At 40.6% G+C, this 22543-nt stretch overlaps 1 protein-coding gene across 2 annotated transcripts in view; it reads right to left on the bottom strand.

The window, feature by feature from the left end:
• Window positions 1–16181, bottom strand: part of igsf3 (immunoglobulin superfamily, member 3) — a 129724-nt gene extending 113543 nt beyond the window's left edge. The window contains exon 1 of one of the 2 annotated variants that reach the window (XM_058082791.1): window positions 15512–16181. In XM_058082791.1, the coding sequence (XP_057938774.1) occupies window positions 15512–15551 (40 nt within the window). In that variant the 5' untranslated portion in view covers window positions 15552–16181. The remainder of the gene's footprint in view (window positions 1–15511) is intronic. The other variant, XM_058082790.1, reaches the window with a different exon arrangement.
• Window positions 16182–22543: the final 6362 nt, after the last annotated feature.

Genomic DNA, 22543 nt, shown 5'->3' with positions numbered 1-22543 from the left:
ACAGAGGAGTACACAGTTCCCACACATTGCAGTAACAGTACAGTATATGTTAAGTACTTTGTAAACAAAAACATTGCAACCTGCTGGCAGTTTGCATTTGTTTATGTTTCATTTTAGGAACATTTTGTTTCCTAACTGAACCCTAGAAGAAAGCGAACCGTGACCTTAAAATGGCGAGGCGTGTATGATGGTGTAGCGTTACACTCCTAAGGTGTACATCATGAAAACATGCTCCTGTTCTAAGCTGCCGACTGCTACCGAATGCTTCATATTTACACACATAAAATACTCGGTGAAACCCCGCGAGGTCATTCCATTCCATTCCATTCCATTCCATTCCATTCCATTGGGAGACACATAAAAAAGCCTGAAATCAGATCCCTGCTTTTTGTTACACACGCTTCACGTCATCCTTTGGCCTCCTTGGCAAGGCTAACTATTCTTAAAATATGGCTCCCCTGGGCTGCGAGCGCCGTGACCCCACCTGTGTGGCTGCACATAACAGCTGTTGCGAGCGGGACGGGAACAGCGGGGGGGGTTACGCTCGATTCCTACTGAAGTAGACACGCTGCTGCTGTGTGCTCCATGTGGGAGTGGGGGCCATGGCAGACACTGGAGGGGCCGAGGAAGCTGACAAAAACCATTCACACTCACATTCATACCTATGGACAATTTGGAGTGGCTAATTAACCTAGCATGTTTTTGGAATGTGGGAGGAACCGAACATAAACATTCCAAAAAATGTAAATATTATTTATATCTTAATTGCATATGCCTTATATGTATTCTTTTCTGTTATGTTTACTATAAATGGGTGTAAAAGTGACTATAGGGGTGTTATTTCATGTCGAGAGGTCTCTAATAATGTTCATTCATTCATTCATTTTCTACCGCTTATCCTCGCGAGGGTCACAGGGGTGCTGGAGCCTATCCCAGCTGTCTTGGGGCGAGAGGCGGGGTACACCCTGGACTGGTGGCTAGCCAATCACAGGGCACATATAGACAAACAACCATTCACACTCACATTCATACCTATGGACAATTTGGAGTGGCTAATTAACCTAGCATGTTTTTGGAATGTGGGAGGAACCGAACATAAACATTCCAAAAAATGTAAATATTATTTATATCTTAATTGCATATGCCTTATATGTATTCTTTTCTGTTATGTTTACTATAAATGGGTGTAAAAGTGACTATAGGGGTGTTATTTCATGTCGAGAGGTCTCTAATAATGTTCATTCATTCATTCATTTTCTACCGCTTATCCTCGCGAGGGTCACAGGGGTGCTGGAGCCTATCCCAGCTGTCTTCCCCGCCTCTCGTCCGAAGACAGCTGGGATAGGCTCCAGCACCGGTAGCGGTAGAAAATGAATGCTGCGCGCTAACCACACGACCACATTTCAGCCAAAAAAAATATATACAATACAATTAAATAAATTATAAATATATATATATATATATATATTATTAATAATAATTATTAATATTATTAATTGTATTCAATGACAAAACAGCAACTAATGTTTTGAAAAACTTCAAGTGAAGCTGCAAAATGTGAACCACGCGGTGGCTGAGTGTATTATTAAAAGTGAAAGCGATGCCAACGAGCAAAACGTTACTTTTACTCCACGTTTTCCACGGTTCTGTTTCATCACAGGCTTTTTTACTCGCGACGATAGTGATTTATAAAGCAAAGGCTGAAAGGCGAAACGTTCCATCGTTCTCTGCCGAGGAGACGTCTTTCTTCCGCCCACTCCCACAGCTGATTTGCCTCTCGGTTGGACCGTGATGTGCAAGTGTGTGTTTGAAACGCATAATAAGCACTCAGCGAGTCTTTGGAACTCTTTTAATGACATTTTCAAAGATTGCCAACTTTAATATCTCATCAGTGGCACCCGATGCCGTTTGTGTCTGCGTGTGTGGGGAAAGAGCGTTACTCAAATGCTACCACGTCAGAAGGAAGTCATCGCGGGGTCGACGCGCATTTCGCTGAAGACACTTGAGGACATGCTGATTGTGTACCGAATGTTGTGTAGCTTTTAATGCATGTGGATGTGTTCACAAAAAATGGCTAACGGCTAATTATGATGCTATGTAGTATACTCCAGTGATCACTAGGTAAATTATTATTCACAAAAATAATCATACTGACACGGACTACTGTTGCGGCCGTAAACCGCTGTCACTTTCTGTCCTCCGGAACGGAAAAATGACTATAGGGGTGTTATTTCATATCCACTGGTCTCTAATATTGTTAAAAAAAAACACATTTAGAGTGTTGAAAACATTTTTTTCTTTGCTGTAAGTCAGAGATGGGCAAATATTTAGACTTGTGGGGCGCATTGAGTTAAAAAAAAATTTGTCCGGGGGACCAGAACTTATATTTAACACACACACACACACTATTTTATGCTTATAATTTTCTAATTTTATTTTTTTATTTATATTAATTTGTATACATTTTTATTTTGTTCTCGTATCCCTTTTTTAATTTTTTATTTTGTTATTTTGCTAATTTTATCTGTAAAAGTGTTGCACAGTTTTTCGGACTGACCCATTATGTATATCAAGAAGACATCACGTCAGTTCAATGTACATCGACAACGGAGGCTGAAATGAATGAATTAATGGAATGTTTACATATGTTTTAAAAGGCCGGCGTCAACCTGAGCCACGCCAATACTTTCTTTTCCTGTGCATGTAAAACATACTGATTTCTTTCAAGCTGCAGCTCGACAGCTGCACATCACAGTCTGTGCTATAAATAAAACATGGTCACATATGAGAGAGCCGCGTCAAAATATTGATGTGAGACTAACCAGATTGTTTTGTTTTTTTTTTAAACTAACCTTAATATAAACAATTCAAACTGCAGCTGGGTGGCATGAGAAAAAAATCTCATGTGAATTACACATAAAGAAAATGATATTAGCACCACAGATGCTTTTCCCCCAGAGATGATAATACTCAGTTTTGATTATCGTAGAAGTATTGTTCATTTAACAATATGTTTATTATATTGGTTATAGTTAGCAGTGGTGTACAACCATCCTGGATGTTGTGCCGTTAGAATAAAGACCGACATTTGGAGACAAAACAAACATGTCAGAGACCTCGGCATCAAAAGATGACCCCGCGTCTGGCGATATCTTGGATGCGGTGTGGCTTTTTTTTGTGACACTTCTTGGTTTTACAATTGAATGCATCACATAATCAGTTCCCAGTTCCACATGTCCAAAAGGAGTAGGAAGAAGCAAAGCTTATTAAATCCTACCCCTCCATCTGGTACTTTTACAAGCAGTAACTGTTACATTTGTTCACTTCCTGCTTTCCTAATATAGTTGAAGGTTTTTTTAAGGTTAATAAAAACCTATTTGGTGCCTCCGTGGATTCGTTTTCTACCGCTTATCCTCACGAGGGTCGCGGGGGCGCTGGAGCCTATCCCAGCTGTCTGGTTTGGTGGCCAGCCAATCACAGGGCACATATAGACAAACAACCATTCACACTCACATTCGATTTGGAGTGGCTAATTAACCTAGCATGTTTTTGGAATGTGGGAGGAAACCCGAGTACCCGGAGAAAACCTGCGGAGAACATGCAAACTCCACAAAGGGTGGAATTGAACTCGGGTCTCCTAGCTGTGAGGTCTGCATATGAGTTATTTGGTGATGTAAAAAAAAAAAAAAAAACTGTACTTAATAAACCTTTTATGATTGCCACAATTTGACCCAAGAATTGGGAGACCAGGAGTCTTGGAATGAATCGTTCAACTGTGTTAAGCTCATTCGGTCATCTGAGAGGATGTAGTTCATACTGGAGATGGAGTGAACGGAACATAATACAGAGGCGCCGTGATGCTGCGCCAGTTAGCGGTTAAACGGCGTCAGGTTGGGTTTCCAACTGCTGGGTCGACACAAAAGGAGACATAAAAGGTACAGTAAGTTGTCAAACTGGTTCGCTCTCTCTCACACACACACACACACACACGCTCAATAGCAGAATGTTCAAGTATCACCATCGCCAAAAACCATTAGCTCCATAAGAACACCTGCTCCCCCACCCAGTCTCATCTCCCCATCCCCCACAAACCTCATCCATTCTGGACAAAAAGTCTCCTCTCAAACATGTCTGATACTTTCTAAATTATGCATACACAAAAAAAACTAATACCGTGTCATATTCTTGCATAATCACATTAAGTGTTGTTGTTAATTAGTAAAAATGTATGCTCTACAAAATAAACTACAAAAAAAAAAACGTCCTCTTTATCCATTTTGCTCTCACACACACGATTACGGCGTGACAGATGCGTGCATACTTGGTGTACGCTGCCGACTTTTGTTGTGTGACTGGCAGCTTGCTATCAGTTAGCGGATTAAGCCGCAGATCGGAAAAGAAAACTAATTAACTATTAATTAGTCGGCTTCAGACAGACTTTTCTACCATTGTCAGTCGTTTTTTTGCCTTTCGGGCGGCGAAAGACGCGTGTTTGTAAATTCATGCATTTATTCATAAGCAATTAAAAACACTTACATACGGCAAGTCTTTGCTTCTCGCTTTAAACACACGGAGAACGATGTGAGAACCAATGTGAGGAAAATGTTCTATGTAGTTTCAGACTAATACATATTTAAATTTAAGAAATAAAAAGCATGCAAGCAAATTAGTCAAACATCACCATACTGTACTCCCATCCTGGTCACCATAGTTACAAGATGCGGTGATGCAAGGATACAATGAATGAAGCAGCACCTTGTACTGTTGGATCTGTGTGTGTGTTGGGGGGGGGGGGGGTGAGAAGGAGTAGAAGTGGAAGCCTCTGGCTGGCCAGTCATTATCACTTTCAAAGCCTGACAGCAAAAGAGGGGGGGGGGGGGGGGCAGAGCAGACAAAAAAAATCCCACCGAGGGGGGATGGGGCTTAGCTGGTGCGTTCAGGAAAGCCGTAAAAGGTGCCTGTGAAATGCAGGAGAGTTCACTCATTTATTCTTCAATCCCAGCACAAACATGATGCCTTCAAGTACAATTGGTAAGTATTAGTTTCCATTTGTACAACCGGGAACGGGAACATCGTGAATCGTCAAATGGAATCAATGCTGCATTTACAAGTCATCATTTCACGTGTTCATTTCACAACAACAATGTCGCATCACATGGAAATGCGACAACAACTGAAAACGCCGCAATATGCATAATGCAACATGCAGCCTGGCAATATTTTGACAGCGCCTGTGTAAAAGGAAATTCCCTGTGTGTGGAAATCAATGTCTGCTATTCGTCACACCCGACACTGACATCGTCACGTTTACGTGATTCTCCCATCCTGACACTGATGTCTCACATTTAATCATCCGTGTGTTGTGCAAAAAGCCCACACAAGAACCAAACCATCTGGAAAACACCGACATTCATGCGATTTCATCCTGTGACACAGGAATTCTGCATAAACTAATACGGAATGTTGGTGACAAATTAGACTAGGTATTTTTCCGTCTTCTGATATGTCGTATCAAGAGTTGTTTGAGCAATGACACTGTCCAACAAGGACAGGGTCAGGCAAAATGACCTGACACATTTGTAGGTTAAATAAAAGGCAAATAAAGTAAAGAAACTAAATTTGAAAAATACAGACTTTTCTACCATTGTCAGTCGTTTTGCTTTTCATGCAGCGAAAAACGCATGTTTGTAAATTCATGCATTTATTAAGGCAAAATGACTTGATATATTTGTAGGTTAAATAAAAGGCAAATAAAGTAAAGAAACTAAATTGGAAAAATACAGACTTTCTACCATTGTCAGTCATTTTGCTTTTCAGGCAGCAAAAGACGCGTGTTTGTAAATTCATGCATTTATTCAGGCAAAATGATCTGACACATTTGTAGGTTAAATAAAAGGCAAATAAAGTAAAGAAACTAAATTTGAAAAATACTTTTCTACCACTGTCAGTCATTTTGCTTTTCAGGCAGCAAAAGCCGCTTGTTTGTAAATTCATGCATTTATTCAGGCAAAATGACCTGACACATTTGTAGGTTAAATAAAAAGCAAATAAAGTAAAGAAACTAAATTAAAACAAAAGTACATATAATGCCATTTTGCTTTGTTTCTTTATAACGTCGTTGCTTTTGGTTTCGTTTTCACTTGCTGCCATGAATTGGACCGGTGAGCATGGCGCTTTTCATTGTGGAAACGTTTATCAAAACAAACCAATCTGGAACTGCAACACAACCAACGTTCCGTTTGCACTTCAATCTTGGTAGACATGATCCGGTCCCGTACTGGATCTGCATTGAAACCAAAACCAACCGACTGATTTCATTTTTACAACATAATGAAACAGAATGGCGTTATACAGTAAACCTCGGATATATCGGATTCAATTGTTCCCACTGGTTTTGTCCGATATAAGCGAAATCCGTTATATGCGTATACCGGAAAATGTCCGTTTTACGCATATATGGGATTTATATCCGGTATATGCGTAAATGGGATTTTATCCGTTATAAAAAGGCACTTCCTTGACTATGTTTCCAATGTACCTGGACGCGCAGGCAACGCTGCAAACGCTGCAAATGACGTCGTATAGCGGCCTGTCACGATTCGGCGAATCGGAGCGCCACGATGCGGCCATCCGATATATGCCAGGGAAATTTCATGGAAATGCATTGGAACGGGACTGGAGATTTTGTCCGAAATAGGCAAAATCCGTTATAAAAAATCCGATATATGCAATGAATTTTTATTGGAAATGCATTACAGAAAAATCGGTTCGTTTTTATCTGTCCGTTGTGAGCGAATTCCCGATATATCTGAGTCCGATATATCCGAGGTTTACTGTATGTACTTTTCGAATTGAGTTTCTTTACTTTATTTGGCTTTTATTTAACCTACAAATGTGTCACATCATTTTGCCCGACTGTGTATTTTAACAGCCACATTTTTCTTAACAGATCCACTTTCACGTTTCTACTACATGAAGCAATGTGAATGTAATTGTTTAACATGTGGAATCCTTGCGGACTAGTAGGGATGCGATGAGATCTCGCGAGATGAAAACATAACAATATTCAGACTGAACTGAAGAGTGCTGCAGCTATTAATTATTACAAGGGGCGCAGTCTCAAAAGTCCATTCAGTCAACACTTGGGGGGGGGGGGGGGGTCTTGGAACATAATGTCTGGGAATATCTGGGATTTACTGTATAGGATTGCTAGCTTTGGTGGAAAGAGTTCCCACTTTGCCCAAAATCGGACAACATATTTCTAGGCATTGATATCCTTGTTAACAATGAAGGCCTTAGTTTAGTTACACTGTGCCTTTTATTACCCTGCTAGCATAGTCATAAACGGTCATGTGACATGCATGTGATGGACATTAGACGCCGCGTGCTACCAAAAGCTCTCCGGGAGGTGGACAGTATTTTTTTAAGCTAAATATGTTGACATAACCTTCAGGGAGTTGAAAATCTCCTTTTTGGATCCTCCTGGAGGGAAGGAGAGGGCAGTTTCTAATTAGCACTCTTTGAAGAGGAGGGGGGGGCAGAGAGCATTGTTTGGAAATGGAGTGGGGGAGGGAGGTCAGGGGCTATTCACTGGAGGAGGAAGAGGAGGCAGCTGGAGCACCACTCATTCAGCTGCCGAGAACACACTGCAGTGTTCCAACGGAGGTGTTTTTTTTTTTTTTTTGGGGGGGGGTCACTTTGACAAAACATGGAGATAGAATGGTGGAGGAGAGGTCATGCAAAAAAGCTGGCAGGAAGTTGTGCTGCGGAGGAGTCCTGGTGATGGCCAACTGGATGCTGGAGGTGCTTCGGCTTTAGCTTCAGTCGTTCTTCTGCTGATTCACTGCAGCAGACAGAAAACCTCCCGAGTAGGGGTGTAAGAAAATATCGTTTTGGCGATATATCGCCATACTTCGTTCAATAATACTGTATCGATATTAAAGAATTAAGTATGATATGGATATTTTGAGGCATTTCTCCTAGACTGTATATGGTATTTATATATATGTATTTAAGTACAAACACATTTGAACGTAAACCAAAGATGGTTAGGTGGCAGCACTTCCGTAGTCAACCTCGGATATATCGGATTCAATTGTTCCCACTGGTTTTGTCCGATATAAGCGAAATCAGTTTTATGCGTATACCGGAAAATGTCCGTTTTACGCATATATGGGATTTATATCCGGTATATGCGTAAATGGGATTTTATCCGTTATAAAAAGGCACTTCCTTGACTATGTTTCCAATGTACCTGGACGCGCAGGCAACGCTGCAAATGACGTCGTATAGCGGCCTGTCACGATTCGGCGAATCGGAGCGCCACGATGCGGCCATCCGATATATGCCAGGGAAATTTCATGGAAATGCATTGGAACGGGACTGGAGATTTTGTCCCAAATAGGCGAAATCCGTTATAAAAAATCCGATATATGCAATGAATTTTTATTGGAAATGCATTACAGAAAAATCGGTTCTTTTTTATCTGTCCGTTGTGAGCGAATTTCCGATATATCCGAGTCCGATATATCCGAGGTTTACTGTACAAGAAAAACAAAAAAAAATATCGCCTTATTAACAGTATCGTGATATATCGTATTGTGAGTCTAGTATCGTGATACGTATCGTATCGCCAGATTCTTGCCAATACGCACCCCTACTCCCTAAAGAACTGGATTCAGTCCCCACGATCACTTATCTTTGTATATGAAGCAGATAGATATATCGCATCAGGGTCAGGCTGGGGGGGATGTCTCGTCAAAAACAGACAGAATCTATATTTTGGATTCCGTGCAATTCCTTCTGAAAGATACAATTCAATACCAAAACATGACGCTAATGTGAGCAGAATCTTGTGGAAGTTTGCTTTGACTTTCCATAGTTGACTGTAACGTCTGTATTACAGGCCTGTAGGTTGCCCCGCAGGCGCAAAACACTCGTAAACCAGCGTCACAATGCTCTCTGCGGGCCTTTAGCTGATACAAAAACAACAACAAAAAAAAAAACACCGCCTTGCAAGAACAATTGACCGTCAACAAAGAAGACATCTCAGCCCTCGGCAGGCGTACGTGTGTTTCCACTACACACGTGAGCTTTCATCGTTATTTACAGCGAACCATCACACAGGTGTTGGGTGACTGACAAGCCGATGGTCTCTCCGACAGACAAACAACGACACAAAAGACACTCTGTCACGAGTGCACACAAAGATGTGCTTACGATGCAAATAAGGATGGAACACAGCAGGCGGGGATAATAAGAGACGGGGATAAAAAAAAAAAAAAAGTGCGACTGCACGACTCGACTCGACGTGTCTCCACATGCTGGAAAATGTACCAAAAGTTGTGTATTTATGGTAGTTATGCCACGTGGAAGACAATCCAAGTGTATGAACAGCTGACTGGAGATGCACACGGCTCGCCGTCATGCAGCGTTTCGGGCACCCAGCTGTTCCCAATCGCATTCGGGACCAAGCTGGGCATCAGGGAGTGGCACTGCTAACTGTGAATCCGGGGGAAGTTTGACATGCTTCGGAGTCACCCCCCCCCCAAAAAAGACGTCACAAATTGCAGCGTGACAGATTCCTAACTGTGACCAAATGCACAGTAACAGATTAACATGCAGACAGTTCTGATTAAAAAGCGCTTCCACTCGGTAAAATACAGCAGGAAATAATTCAAAATAGCAAAAAAATCATTCCAAAGTTGACAGACAACCAAACAAAACTATGCAAATATTTTTTTTTCCATTTGCCTGACTTTTATTGTGTGAGTTAAGAATTTAGTTGATTAGAACTGATTAATCATGTCCTGAAGCAATTGGGGTCAAACAGAGTGCACGACTTGGCTGCTTAGTGGTTCAGTCTCAAAAAGAGGCACGGGACATCACATACGGGCAGTATTATTCTGGAAACAGGAGTTCAGAACATTCAGACAGATTCTCCTATCTCATTAAAAAAATATTCAAGAAAATAATTCATTCATTTTCTATACCGCTTATCCTCACAAGGGTCGTGGGGGTGCTGGAGCCTATCCCAGCTGTCTTGGGGCGAGAGGCGGGGTACACCCTGGACTGGTGGCCAGCCAATCCCAGGGCACATATAGACAAACAACCATTCACACTCACATTCATACCTATGGACAATTTGGAGTCGCTAATTAACCTAGCATGTTTTTGGAATGTGGGAGGAACCGAACATAAACATTCTAAAAAATGTAAATATTATTTATGTCTTAATTGTTTATGCCTTATATGTATTATTTTCTGTTATGTTTACTATAAATGTGTGTAAAAGTGACTATAGGGGTGTTATTTCATGTCGAGAGGTCTCTAATAATGTTCATTCATTTTCTACCGCTTATCCTCACGAGGGTCGCGGGGGTGCTGGAGCCTATCCCAGCTGTCTTAGGGCGAGAGGCGGGGTACACCCTGGACTGGTGGCCAGCCAATCACAGGGCACATATAGACAAACAACCATTCACACTCACATTCATACCTATGGACAATTTGGAGTGGCTAATTAACCTAGCATGTTTTTGGAATGTGGGAGGAACCGAACACAAACATTCCAAAAAATGTAAATATTATTTATGTCTTAATAGTTTATGCCTTATATGTATTATTTTCTGTTATGTTTACTATAAATGTGTATAAAAGTGACTATAGGGGTGATATTTCATGTCGAGAGGTCTCTAATAATGTTCATTCATTTTCTACCGCTTATCCTCACGAGGGTGGCATCAGGTGCTGGAGCCTATCCCAGCTGTCTTCGGGGCAAGAGGCGGGGTACACCCTGTGTACACCCAATCCCAGGGCACATATAGACAAACAACCATTCACACTCACATTCATACCTATGGACAATTTGGAGTGGCTAATTAACCTAGCATGTTTTTGGAATGTGGGAGGAACCGAACATAAACATTCCAAAAACTTTAAATATTATTTATGTCTTAATTGTTTATGCCTTATATGTATTATTCTCTGTTATGTTTAGTATAAATGTGTGTAAAAGTGACTATAGGGGTGTTATTTCATGTCGAGAGGTCTCTAATAATGTTCATTCATTTTCTACCGCTTATCCTCACGAGGGTGGCATGAGGTGCTGGAGCCTATCCCAGCTGTCTGTGGGGCGAGAGGCGGGGTACACCCTGGACTGGTGGCCAGCCAATCCCAGGGCACATATAGACAAACAACCATTCACACTCACATTCATACCTATGGACAATTTGGAGTGGCCAATTAACTTAGCACCCTGTGATTGGCTGGCCACCGGTCCAGGGTGTACCCCGCCCCTCCCCTTATGAGGATAAGCGGTAGAAAATGAATGAATGAATGAATTTACCTAGCATGCAAAAAACATTTTGATCTGTGAGCCGCATGGTGGTGGAGTGGTTAGCATGTTGGCCACACAGTCAGGAAACCAGCGACTTGGGTCAAATCTGCTTTTGGGCATCTCTGTTCTCCGCTGTGCATGCTGCGGTTTGCTGCCACATTATGACTGGAGACTAGTCCTTGTCTCCCCCAAAGTCAGCTGGGATAGGCTCTAGCTGACTTAGTAAGGATAAGTGGCATAGAAAACCATTGCATAGAATTTGGCATATGAAAGTTCTTGTTTTGCTTTTGATGAATAATCTGTAAAGCTTTCAAAATAATTGTCTGTGTCAATTCCAGCTTGGGGGGCGGCACGGTGGTCTAGGGGTTAGCGCGCAGACCTCACAGCTAGGAGACCAGGGTTCAATCCCACCCTTGGGCATCTCTGTGTGGAGTTTGCATGTTCTCCCCGTGCATGCATGGGTTTTCTCCGGGTACTCCGATTTCCTCCCACATTCCAAAAACATGCTAGGTTAATTAGCCACTCCAAATTGTCCATAGGTATGAATGTGAGTGTGAATGGTTGTTTGTCTATATGTGCCCTGTGATTGGCTGGCCACCAGCTGGGATAGGCTCCAGCACCCCCGCGACCCTCGTGAGGAAAAGCGGTAGAAAATGAATGAATGAATGAATTCCAGCTTGGAGATAGTGCTGACGAGAAATCAATCTGACCTTTGACCCGCTCGCAAACAAGACTCGCATTGGGGCGATATGAACGGCTGCTGAACCAAAACAGCTCCAATTCAGTTTCCCTTAATCAAAGTAACGAGTATGATTTGCTTCCAGTTAAAGCAGAATAGAAATATTAAGTTGTTGCATGTTTTGGGTCAGCGCTTTCCATTCCAAACACTCTAATACAAACAGACACCCCCACCCTTCAAAAGAACAACATAGCTTCTCACTCCGTGTTTGCAAAGTCGGCAAAAACAAGGAGAGCCTTCGGGCAACGGTCTTCATCAGGTTTACATCACGCAAAAACACGCATCTGGTTGCAAACGCAGCACTTTTCATTAAACATTCTGATGCAACACGTAGAATGATGTAAGAGGACTCCCCCCTTCCGTGGATCCTACACCGACTTCTGTTTTTGAAAGCCTTGTCATCGACTAGTTCCGAGTTCTACTTTTACGTTCTATCATTCCCACAAGATTTTTGTGTCATCTCGCTGGGAAAGAAGGAGGATAGACAGCTCCAAATTACAGTGGAATTCTATAAAAAAATCCTATAAACCAAAAATGCAGCCCAGGGGCCATTTGTTCCCGGGTACCTTCTTCTTTGTACTTTCTAATGAGATATACTCTATTATACTAGTTTGCTTTGTCACCCATAACATAAACTTATACAGCTTATAGTATTATATATTGACCCATATTGGATTGCTTCAAGCATCTTAAATGTAAACATCAAAGTGGCCCCACACGTGTTCAATTTTTCTGTACGCTGTATCCACCCATTCATCTGTTTTCTATGCCGTTTATCCTTACTGTAAGGTCGCGACTATGCTGGAGCCTATACCAGCTGTCTTTGGTCGAGTGGCAGGGTTCAGTAGACATTTTTGGGAGGAAAAAAAGTTGTCTTTAATACACTAAATAATATCGGGATACTGAGTGTAGCATTGGTTACTTGTACCGCTAAAGTAATTCACACTAATTCGTGGTCAGAGACAAATATTCATTCATTCATTTTCACTGGGTCGCACGGGTGCTGGAGCCTATCCCAGCTGGGGTACACCATGGACTGGCGGCCAGCCAATCACAGGGCACATATAGACAAACAACCATTCACACTCACATTCATACCTATGGACAATTTGGAGTGGCTAATTAACCTAGCATGTTTTTGGAATGTGGGAGGAAACCGGAGTACCCGGAGAAACATGCAAACTCCACACAGGGTGGGATTGAACTCGGGTCTCCTAGCTGTGAGGCCTGCACGCTAACCGCTCGCCCACCGTGCAGCCCACTGTCAAAACATATTAATGTCAAAACAGATGGCAACACAAGCCAATATGCATGAGTGTTGCCAACACTGGGGGAGCTGCGGTTTTCAACATAGAAACACACAAAATGGCGTGTTTCTAGTAAAATAACATTCATTCATTTTCTACCGCTTATCCTCACGAGGGTCGCAGGGGGTGATGGAGCCTATCCCAGCTGGTGGCCAGCCAATCACAGGGCACATATAGACAAACAACCATTCACACTCACATTCATACCTATGGACAATTTGGAGTGGCCAACTAACCAATGAAAATTCACGGGGGAGAACATGCAAACTCCACACAGAGATCGCCGAGGGTGGAATTGAACTCAGGTCTCCTTGCTGTGAGGTCTGCAATCTAACCACTCAACCACCGTGCAGCCCAGGGACAAATATAAATGGTGAAAATGATGACGATTGGCCAAAATGAGAGGGGAGGTTGCATCAATCGGGTATTTTTTTTAATTTGCGTCAACAACATTGTGAAATCCTGTCGGATATTTAGAATACGTCACAAAAGCTGCCCACTCCACAGTTGATGAATGTTCTTTAGTGTACAGCCTTGGGTCACCATGACAAGAATACCAGTGTGAATACAAAGTAAACCACATCAAAGTATCTCTTCCTCCATTTTTGATCCAGTTCAAAGTACCACATGTATAGGTTCCATTGTCTCCTACTTTCTATACCCATCATCTACGGCTGAAACCACTTGAGCATCATATCGCTTATTGCCGAATCAATATCCACCGTAATGCAAACCACACATGGCCATGTGAGAATATGACGGTTTTGTAACACACCTACAACCACCCCACGCTCAGACCGCTTCCTATTTTGCCGGGTGATTCATTTTTATTATATAATAGCAGCCTTGACTGCAGATAAGATCTCTTGCGGTGGTTTTCAGTTGGAACACTGCTCCTCATCCGAGCGAAAGCGCCTGAAACGGGACGGCGAGAGGCAGCCGGGCACAGACGATAATCCTCTTGCGCCTTCCTCTCCCTCCACCACCCCGCAGCTGATGACGGGGCCTCCCATCCAGAAAGGCAAAAAAAAAAAAAAAAAAAAAAAAAAAGCCATCTGGTGTTTGTTTTGGGGTGTGCACCGAGTGCCAGGAAGCCTGTATCTACAATATGGAAGCTGGGTTCTTTCTACCAGTCTCAGGGTGTCCGTCCTCAGGTGACGGGACGCACAATGATGTGGAAAGGGGTGACACATGCTTTGCAAACCACAAACTTGTAATGGCTGTCTGACTCCACGGGCAAATAGAATGATGTCATATCCTGCAGGCGATGCATCATCAACATCATCATCATCATCATCATCCAGGTGTGTGACAACGATACTAAAGTTGTGTGTATGTTAAAAAAAAACAAACAATAGGTTGTCCACGCCCATCTATAGGGTTAATCTGTGACTAAGGTCTAAATATGACATTAACCTAGTTCATCAGCACGTGCACAGCTGTTCACATGCATGGCATTATTGCATGACATAAAAGAAAAACATATATTTCATTTAAGGGCATCATTGCACCTTTACAGCGTGGAAAAAGTACAACTATTACATTTGAGTCAATATTTATCTGTGTAAAGTACACAAGTGGATGTTGTACTGGAAAGGACAGAAATAGGCTCCCACTGTGCCACTTTTTATAATAGTATAAGGTGGTTTTACATTTTTTTTAATTATATTATTGGACCTAGAATTTGCCACAATAACATATTTGAAGATTACTCTTATCAGGATTTTTTTTAATTATTTTTTAATTATATAATGCATATTGCATTAATTTTTATGCAATTTATTAGATTTTATTGTGGTATATTTTACCCATTTTAGATATTACAAGGTCTGTGATGTCTTTGATGTCTTTCAGGCTATCAAGTCTGGGTTTCAAAGACTTTTGCATTATTTTAAAGATTTTTTTCCTATTTTTCTTGTGTGACGTGATGCTACTTAAGTATATTTTCTGTTAAATAACTCCATGCAAGTTACTGAATTATAAATATGTGCTTTTGTAATGACATAATATTCATATTAGAGCATATTTAGAGACTTTTTATGTAGCATATGCCCACCTGACTCATGCTTCCAATTAGTTCAGTATTCCAGGACGGAAAGTCGGGAGTAAAATGTGGATCGGATGACTTACCAAGCAGCGCTAAGGCGACAAAGAGCACACCGGTTGCCATCGCGCCTCGCCCGGCTGAGCCACCCCAGCGATGTCCGCTTCCTGTTTGGACGAGCGCTCCTCCAGACCCGGAAAAAGAGAGGAAGGAAGAAAGGCGAATCCCGCTCGGCTGGTCTTGACGAGACAAATCCTCGCAAGGTGCTCTCGCCTCCCACGACGTCGTCCACAAGCACCACAACCTCCTTTATTGGGGTCTTTTCTTCCGCTCACCTTTTGGCGTCTAATCACCGAGGATGTGCGCCAGGCAACCCGGGCGACCCAACCCACTCCCCGGCGTGCTGCCGCCACACATCCACGAACTACTGCGGAGGAGCTCCAACGTACTCAAACCCGAGTCTTGCCACGACTATTCGGGACACTCCACGGGGACGTGAAATGACTATTTAGAAACTGAATTAAGTCCGTTTTAGTGTTTTCTGCCCGGATGTTAAAGAGAGCAAATCTGAGTCCGCCCGTGTGCTGTGTCTCCACGGCAAATCCCGGAGATGTGATCAATCTCCCACTATCTGCCCACGTAGAAGCCAAATGGGGCGGGCACTGTGGACGGAGCAGACAATGCATCAAATTAATCAATGGATGTTAGTCGACCTCACTATTAAACACAAGAGTTTACTGCCTTCGTGTCCAAAAAGAGTTCGACACTAATTAAGACTTGCAATCAGAAAATAACTAAATTATTTTTTTTTACAAAATTGTCCGCCGTGGGTGTCTCCCAAACAAAAACGTCACTTTTGTTTGCCCCCCCCCCACCAGTTTGAAAACTTAACCGGCATGCTGCCTGTTTGGGGGACAATCCAAATGCCGATCCTGTTGATACCAATGATGCATCCATATCTGATTGATACTAGCGTAATATTTACATAGATATTAAGTTTTACTATCTTTTTTTTTTTTTTTACAAATATATGTGTTTTTTGTTGTCATGTTCAAATATACTGTAGTGTCAATGGAAGCACTTCCTGTTTCCCAGCATGCTTTGATAGACTAGCTGCCAAAGGTACAAGTTGAGAGTTCATTCATTCATTCATTTTCTACCGCTTTTCCTCACAAGGGTCGCGGGGGGGTGCTGGACAACAAGCTGTCTTCGGGCGTAAGGCGGGGTACACCCTGGACTGGTTAACACCATGCTTGACCCTATGTTTGACGATAGATAAAATGGTGGTACTAAAAGTAAAGTAAAACGGCAAATTAGCTACATGGTGAAATACTTTACATGTACTTTGTGGCAAAATATATTTTATTTTGATGATTTTGGGTGAAAGGTGAAGTGAAAAGTTACTAAAATCTGGATCCAGATCCTGGTGAAAGTGATTAAGCACAACACATGCGCCTATTGACTTGCAGAAATCTGCAGCATTATTGGGGATGAGCTCAAAATAAACAGAATGGGTGAAAGTATGCTGGGAAGAGAAAAAAAAAATGGATCCGAGCGCATCACCGTATCGGTGTTGGCGAGCGGATGAGAAAAGAATGTAGAATGGCGGGAGTGAATCCCAGCATTCCCTGCTGTGAAATATAAATAAATAAGCGGGCCTTTACATGTGCATACAAACAAGTGACAGATCCATCTGCTCCTTCATTTATCAACAGGGAATGGCACGTTCCCAAATAAATACCGCTTGGATGCAGCATAAATGTTGTTATTCATTTGGAACTTTTTGCTTTGCTGGTGGACTTCACTTCAAACGTCCTCGACAAGCAGTCAAATAGTTCCCAGCCTTGAGTTAATAATAAGCTCTACATTCGCTTGCGGAACCCCGATGCTCCAATTTAGCATTGATCTTTCTCATAGGAAACCATGGAAATACACATTCATCTGTTCCAGAGTCAAGCTGTGGCCATCATCAAGATAAGATTTATGCGACACTTTTTACCTCTCACACACGTCTAACAAGACGTTAACCGCTATATGTTAAAACCATAATGTGCACACTTATCTCTATGTCCTACAGCTTGGACACCAAACACACTTAAGCCATAGTAGCAGAGAGAGACGGTGTACCGTATCTACCGTACTCTGCTTTGTTGCTTGTTCATTGCGGTTAATTAGGTCCAAACCCAAGCGTGATAAGTAAACATTGAATATATTTGTTGTTAGAGCATTGAAAACCTGTTTAAAAAACTTCTAAATATAGTGTGTACAATTATTAGAGCCCTATCAACACCAAATAACACCCCTACAGTCACCTTTCCTGTAGTATGACCCAATATAGTACACAAAATATCCTTTTAAGATATAAATAAAACAACAGACACAATAAAATGTTAAGTTTATTTAATCAAATATATATAATTTGTAGTTTTTGAAGTGTATTTTTACAACTTAAAAAAACTTTACTGTCTAAAAAAATATTTGTGGGGAATTTATGATTATTAAAAAGTTATGACTACATTTTTTCAAACAAAATTTTTTGATAAAAAAAATAGGTGTACGAGTGAATAAATCATTTTTCTTAAAAAAAAGTAGAATTAAAAAAATACATATTTATACTTTAAATATTTATAAATACATTAAAATATTCTTGAAATTTGAAAAAAACATTTACTTTTTTTTGGCAAAAAATACTAAAACACCAATCACTCCTGTAAAATTATGATAATATTTTCAAATCTTACATCATCATAAATATTATTTTTTATATTATTTTCAGTGAGGTCCTTGACTACATTTTTTCAAACAAAATATTTTTGATAAAAAAATAGGGGTATGAGTGAATAAATCATTTTTCTTCCAAAAAGTAACATTAAAAAAATAAAAAAATATTTTAAATATGTATAAATACATTAAAATATTCTTGAAATTTGAAAAAAAAACCATACTTTTTTTTCAAAAAATACTAAAACACCAATCACTCCTGTAAAATGATGATAATATTTTCAAATCTTAAGTCATCATAAATGATTTCTTTTCAGTGAGGTCCTTGGACGTCCCTTGGACTATCCTTGGAATATAGGTTTCAGTCTCCCTTTGGCAATGGAAAGCATTCCGACATCAGATACCCGCTCTTCAGAGGTCCGCCCAGATCCAACAGCGCTGGATCCAGCTGGCTACGTTCATTACACCTGGTCTACATATTGCTGCACCTAAATTTAGCTCGGCTCTCCACAGACTCGTCATTGCACGGCAGAGTGATGGCACACTTTGCACTTGCCGCCTGCCGGCTCTGAGTGGACATTGTTAGAGCAATCAGATCACCTTTGACGACACGGCCAAGCCAGCGACGGGGAGTATCCTGAAATATGTTTGCTCCGGGGGAATATATTCAGAAGAATATTTGCAAGTGAGTGCAGGGGAGGGGAAGGGGGTGTATTGGGTCTCCATGGAAACAGAGGAGGCTGCACTTCATACCGGCGTCCTGCTACTGCGTGAAACATGTGCACAGCCGTTTAATTTCTTTGATAATATGAATATTTTAGTGGCCTTTATCGCTATTTGTTCAGATGATGCGCTCGCCGGCGTGCGAGCGTGTCGATAGAGGTCAGCGTCGAAGGAGAATGGAAGAGTTTTCATCGTAGGTGACATCACATGAAGCGGCGCACAATCCATTCCCATGGGAAATAATGATAATGGAAATCATCTGTTCCAGGGTCAAACTGTCTCCATCGTAAAAAACCCAAATGGACCTTACAGACAATATTTTAATATTGTAAAGGAATATTCCTTTCCCCAATCCGATTGAGGTATCTTGTACCCGCTCAAACGGAAAGTTGTCAGACTGCGTTCTTCTTCTTCTTCTGTTGTTTATTGGCGGTTGGCAAGCAGCTTTGGTGTGCATTAGCGCCATCTGTGGAACAGAATCTAAACCCTTCTATACGCCATTCACAAGTCCACTTTTATTCCAAAAGAAAATACATATCTATATAAAACATGTGCCCAGCTTCATTATCAAATATTAGCAAGATTCAACTTTATCTTTTCCTGTTCCCGGGTGCGTTCTTTCAGCCAATGCTGAGATATGACGTAACACGCAGCTCCAGACGTTCTCCGATTTTAAAAAATGGAGGCCAGCAATCGGCACTGGACTGCTAAGGAAAGTTTGTTTTGGATTCAAACTAAATTCCAAGACTGGACGAAGGAAAAACTGGCAATACGGAGTTATTCCAACAAGTGGAAGAAAAACTCCAGGAAGTCGGTATCACGTGATGTTGGTGTTTACGTTTTACTGGGCATGCCCCATTGACTATTCTGGTTGATTATAGCGCCGCATGGAGACACGCGATTGGAATATTCCTTTCCATGGATTTAGCTCCTTTTGGTTGAAATCTGAAATGGAAATAGCGCCTTTTGGTTGAAAGCATAAATTTAATTTCACTTTTTTTCATATTTTTTAAAATGATTTCAAGACCAAAATATGTGATTTGGATACACATGACAGAGGTCTATTAAACTCATGAAAAACATGCAAATTAGTGAAAATTGGATTTAGCGCCTTTTGGTTGAAATCTGAAATGGAAATAGCGCCTTTTGGTTGAAAGCATAAATTTAATTTAACTTTTTTTCATATTTTTTAAAATGATTTCAAGACCAAAATATGTGATTTGGATACACATGACAGAGGTCTATTAAACTCATGAAAAACATGCAACTTAGTGAAAATTGGATTTAGCGCCTTTTGGTTGAAATCTGAAATGGAAATAGCGCCTTTTGGTTGAAAGCATAAATTTCATATCACTTTTTTTCATATTTTTTAAAATGATTTCAAGACCAAAATATGTGATTTGGATACACATGACAGAGGTCTATTAAACTCATGCAACTAAAACATGCAATTTAGTGAAAATTGGATTTAGCGCCTTTTGGTTGAAAGCATAAATTTCATATCACTTTTTTTCATATTTTAAAAAATGATTTCAAGACCAAAATATGTGATTTGGATACACATGACAGAGGTCTATTAAACTCATGAAAAACATGCAAATTAGTGAAAATTGGATTTAGCGCCTTTTGGTTGAAATCTGAAATGGAAATAGCGCCTTTTGGTTGAAAGCATAAATTTAATTTCACTTTTTTTCATATTTTTTTAAATGATTTCAAGACCAAAATATGTGATTTGGATACACATGACAGAGGTCTATTAAACTCATGAAAAACATGCAACTTAGTGAAAATTGGATTTAGCGCCTTTTGGTTGAAAGCATAAATTTCATATCACTTTTTTTCATATTTTTTAAAAATGATTTCAAGACCAAAATATGTGATTTGGATACACATGACAGAGGTCTATTAAACTCATGAAAAACATGCAAATTAGTGAAAATTGGATTTAGCGCCTTTTGGTTGAAATCTGAAATGGAAATAGCGCCTTTTGTTTTTGAAAGCATAAATTTCATATCATTTTTTTCCATATTTTTTAAAATGATTTCAAGACCAAAATATGTGATTTGGATACACATGACAGAGGTCTATTAAACTCATGAAAAACATGCAAATTAGTGAAAATTGGATTTAGCGCCTTTTGGTTGAAAGCATAAATTTCACATCACTTTTTTTCATATTTTTTAAAATGATTTCAAGACCAAAATATGTGATTTGGATACACATGACAGAGGTCTATTAAACTCATGAAAAACATGCAAATTAGTGAAAATTGGATTTAGCGCCTTTTGGTTGAAAGCATAAATTTCATATCACTTTTTTTCATATTTTTAAAAATGATTTCAAGACCAAAATATGTGATTTGGATACACATGACAGAGGTCTATTAAACTCATGAAAAACATGCAAATTAGTGAAAATCGGATTTAGCGCCTTTTGGTCGCAAGCTCTTCATATACAGACCTGAGTATATCGACAAGACAGAATTCCGAGTGATTTCAAGTGACGTGAATAACCAGGATATCCACAGAGGCCAGTTATTGGCGGCAAACAAAACACCGACTCACATGATTACACAGTCAATGGACTCAAACCCTGTGATTGTCCACGGCTGAGTCAGTGCAAAGGAGCAATTTAGCCGTCATGCTAGTAGACGTGTTTTAAGTTTTATTTTTTATTTTTTTTTTTTCCCAGCTGCTGCACCCAACAAAAGTAACTTAGGCTGGACGTTGCCTCACCGTGCATTAGCATATATTTTCCATCAGATGAATGATTCATCATACGGGTATCCTAATGCAGACCATTAATACCAAATCACCATCAAGCACTTAGTATCTTTTTTTTTTTTTTTTTTTCCATTTCTCACCTTTTGATTGACGTCTTCGTTCCCTTTCTCTGTCACGCCGCCTCACATTTTAATCAGACTGAGAGCTTCTCTTTCCTTTGGAAAAGTCACGACACCTGATGATGATTTTATAATACTCTATTTTATAAAACTCAATGAATTACTCCATATTGTTGTTTGTTCTTCCAGTGTACAATATTGATAGATATCATCCCTATTATCGGTTTCTTGTATTGATATGATTCCTATGACGTTGATTGCCAAAAATCAAGACAGAAATAGAGACTGGATAGTCCCAAGTTTCTCAAGAAAACAGGTTACTTCAAGATGTCTCTAAGTAGCTTTAGCATTTTAGCGCTATGTTTACTACAGCATCGATAACGACTAATGTGTTTTTCGGATTACGAGTGTTTAAAAAAGTCAATAATTGTGGTGGGGAACGGCGATTAGCAAACCCCGTTCCCTTTATGCACACTCTATAATGCTACACAGACAAGCGCTTTTGCTTCGTTATTTACACAAAATAAATGCAGTTAGGACACTGATGAATTGGTACTTACCGCTTGCTCTTCTGACTCTTCCACGTGACCAAGTAACGTTGGAAAAAAACAACGGGGTTCACCTAGCTTGTCGGCTAGCCCAGCTGCATACTGGCCCGTGTTCACTAAACAGTCCAGTGTGAAATGTCGTTCCCTTAGGAGCCATTGCTAGCAACATAAACAGAGGAGCAGAGCTTGGGGGAAAGGTTGAGAGTTGATCTGGCTTACAGACACGCCCATATAAGGAGGTCCACCTCTGTGTGACATCACAAAGGGGCAGTTTTACCACGCCT

This window comes from Doryrhamphus excisus, chromosome 9, assembly GCF_030265055.1.
Source record: "Doryrhamphus excisus isolate RoL2022-K1 chromosome 9, RoL_Dexc_1.0, whole genome shotgun sequence".
NCBI classification, from domain to species: domain Eukaryota; kingdom Metazoa; phylum Chordata; class Actinopteri; order Syngnathiformes; family Syngnathidae; genus Doryrhamphus; species Doryrhamphus excisus.
Note: the sequence above shows the minus strand (reverse complement) of the source record. Positions and strands in the feature narration are given on the sequence as shown.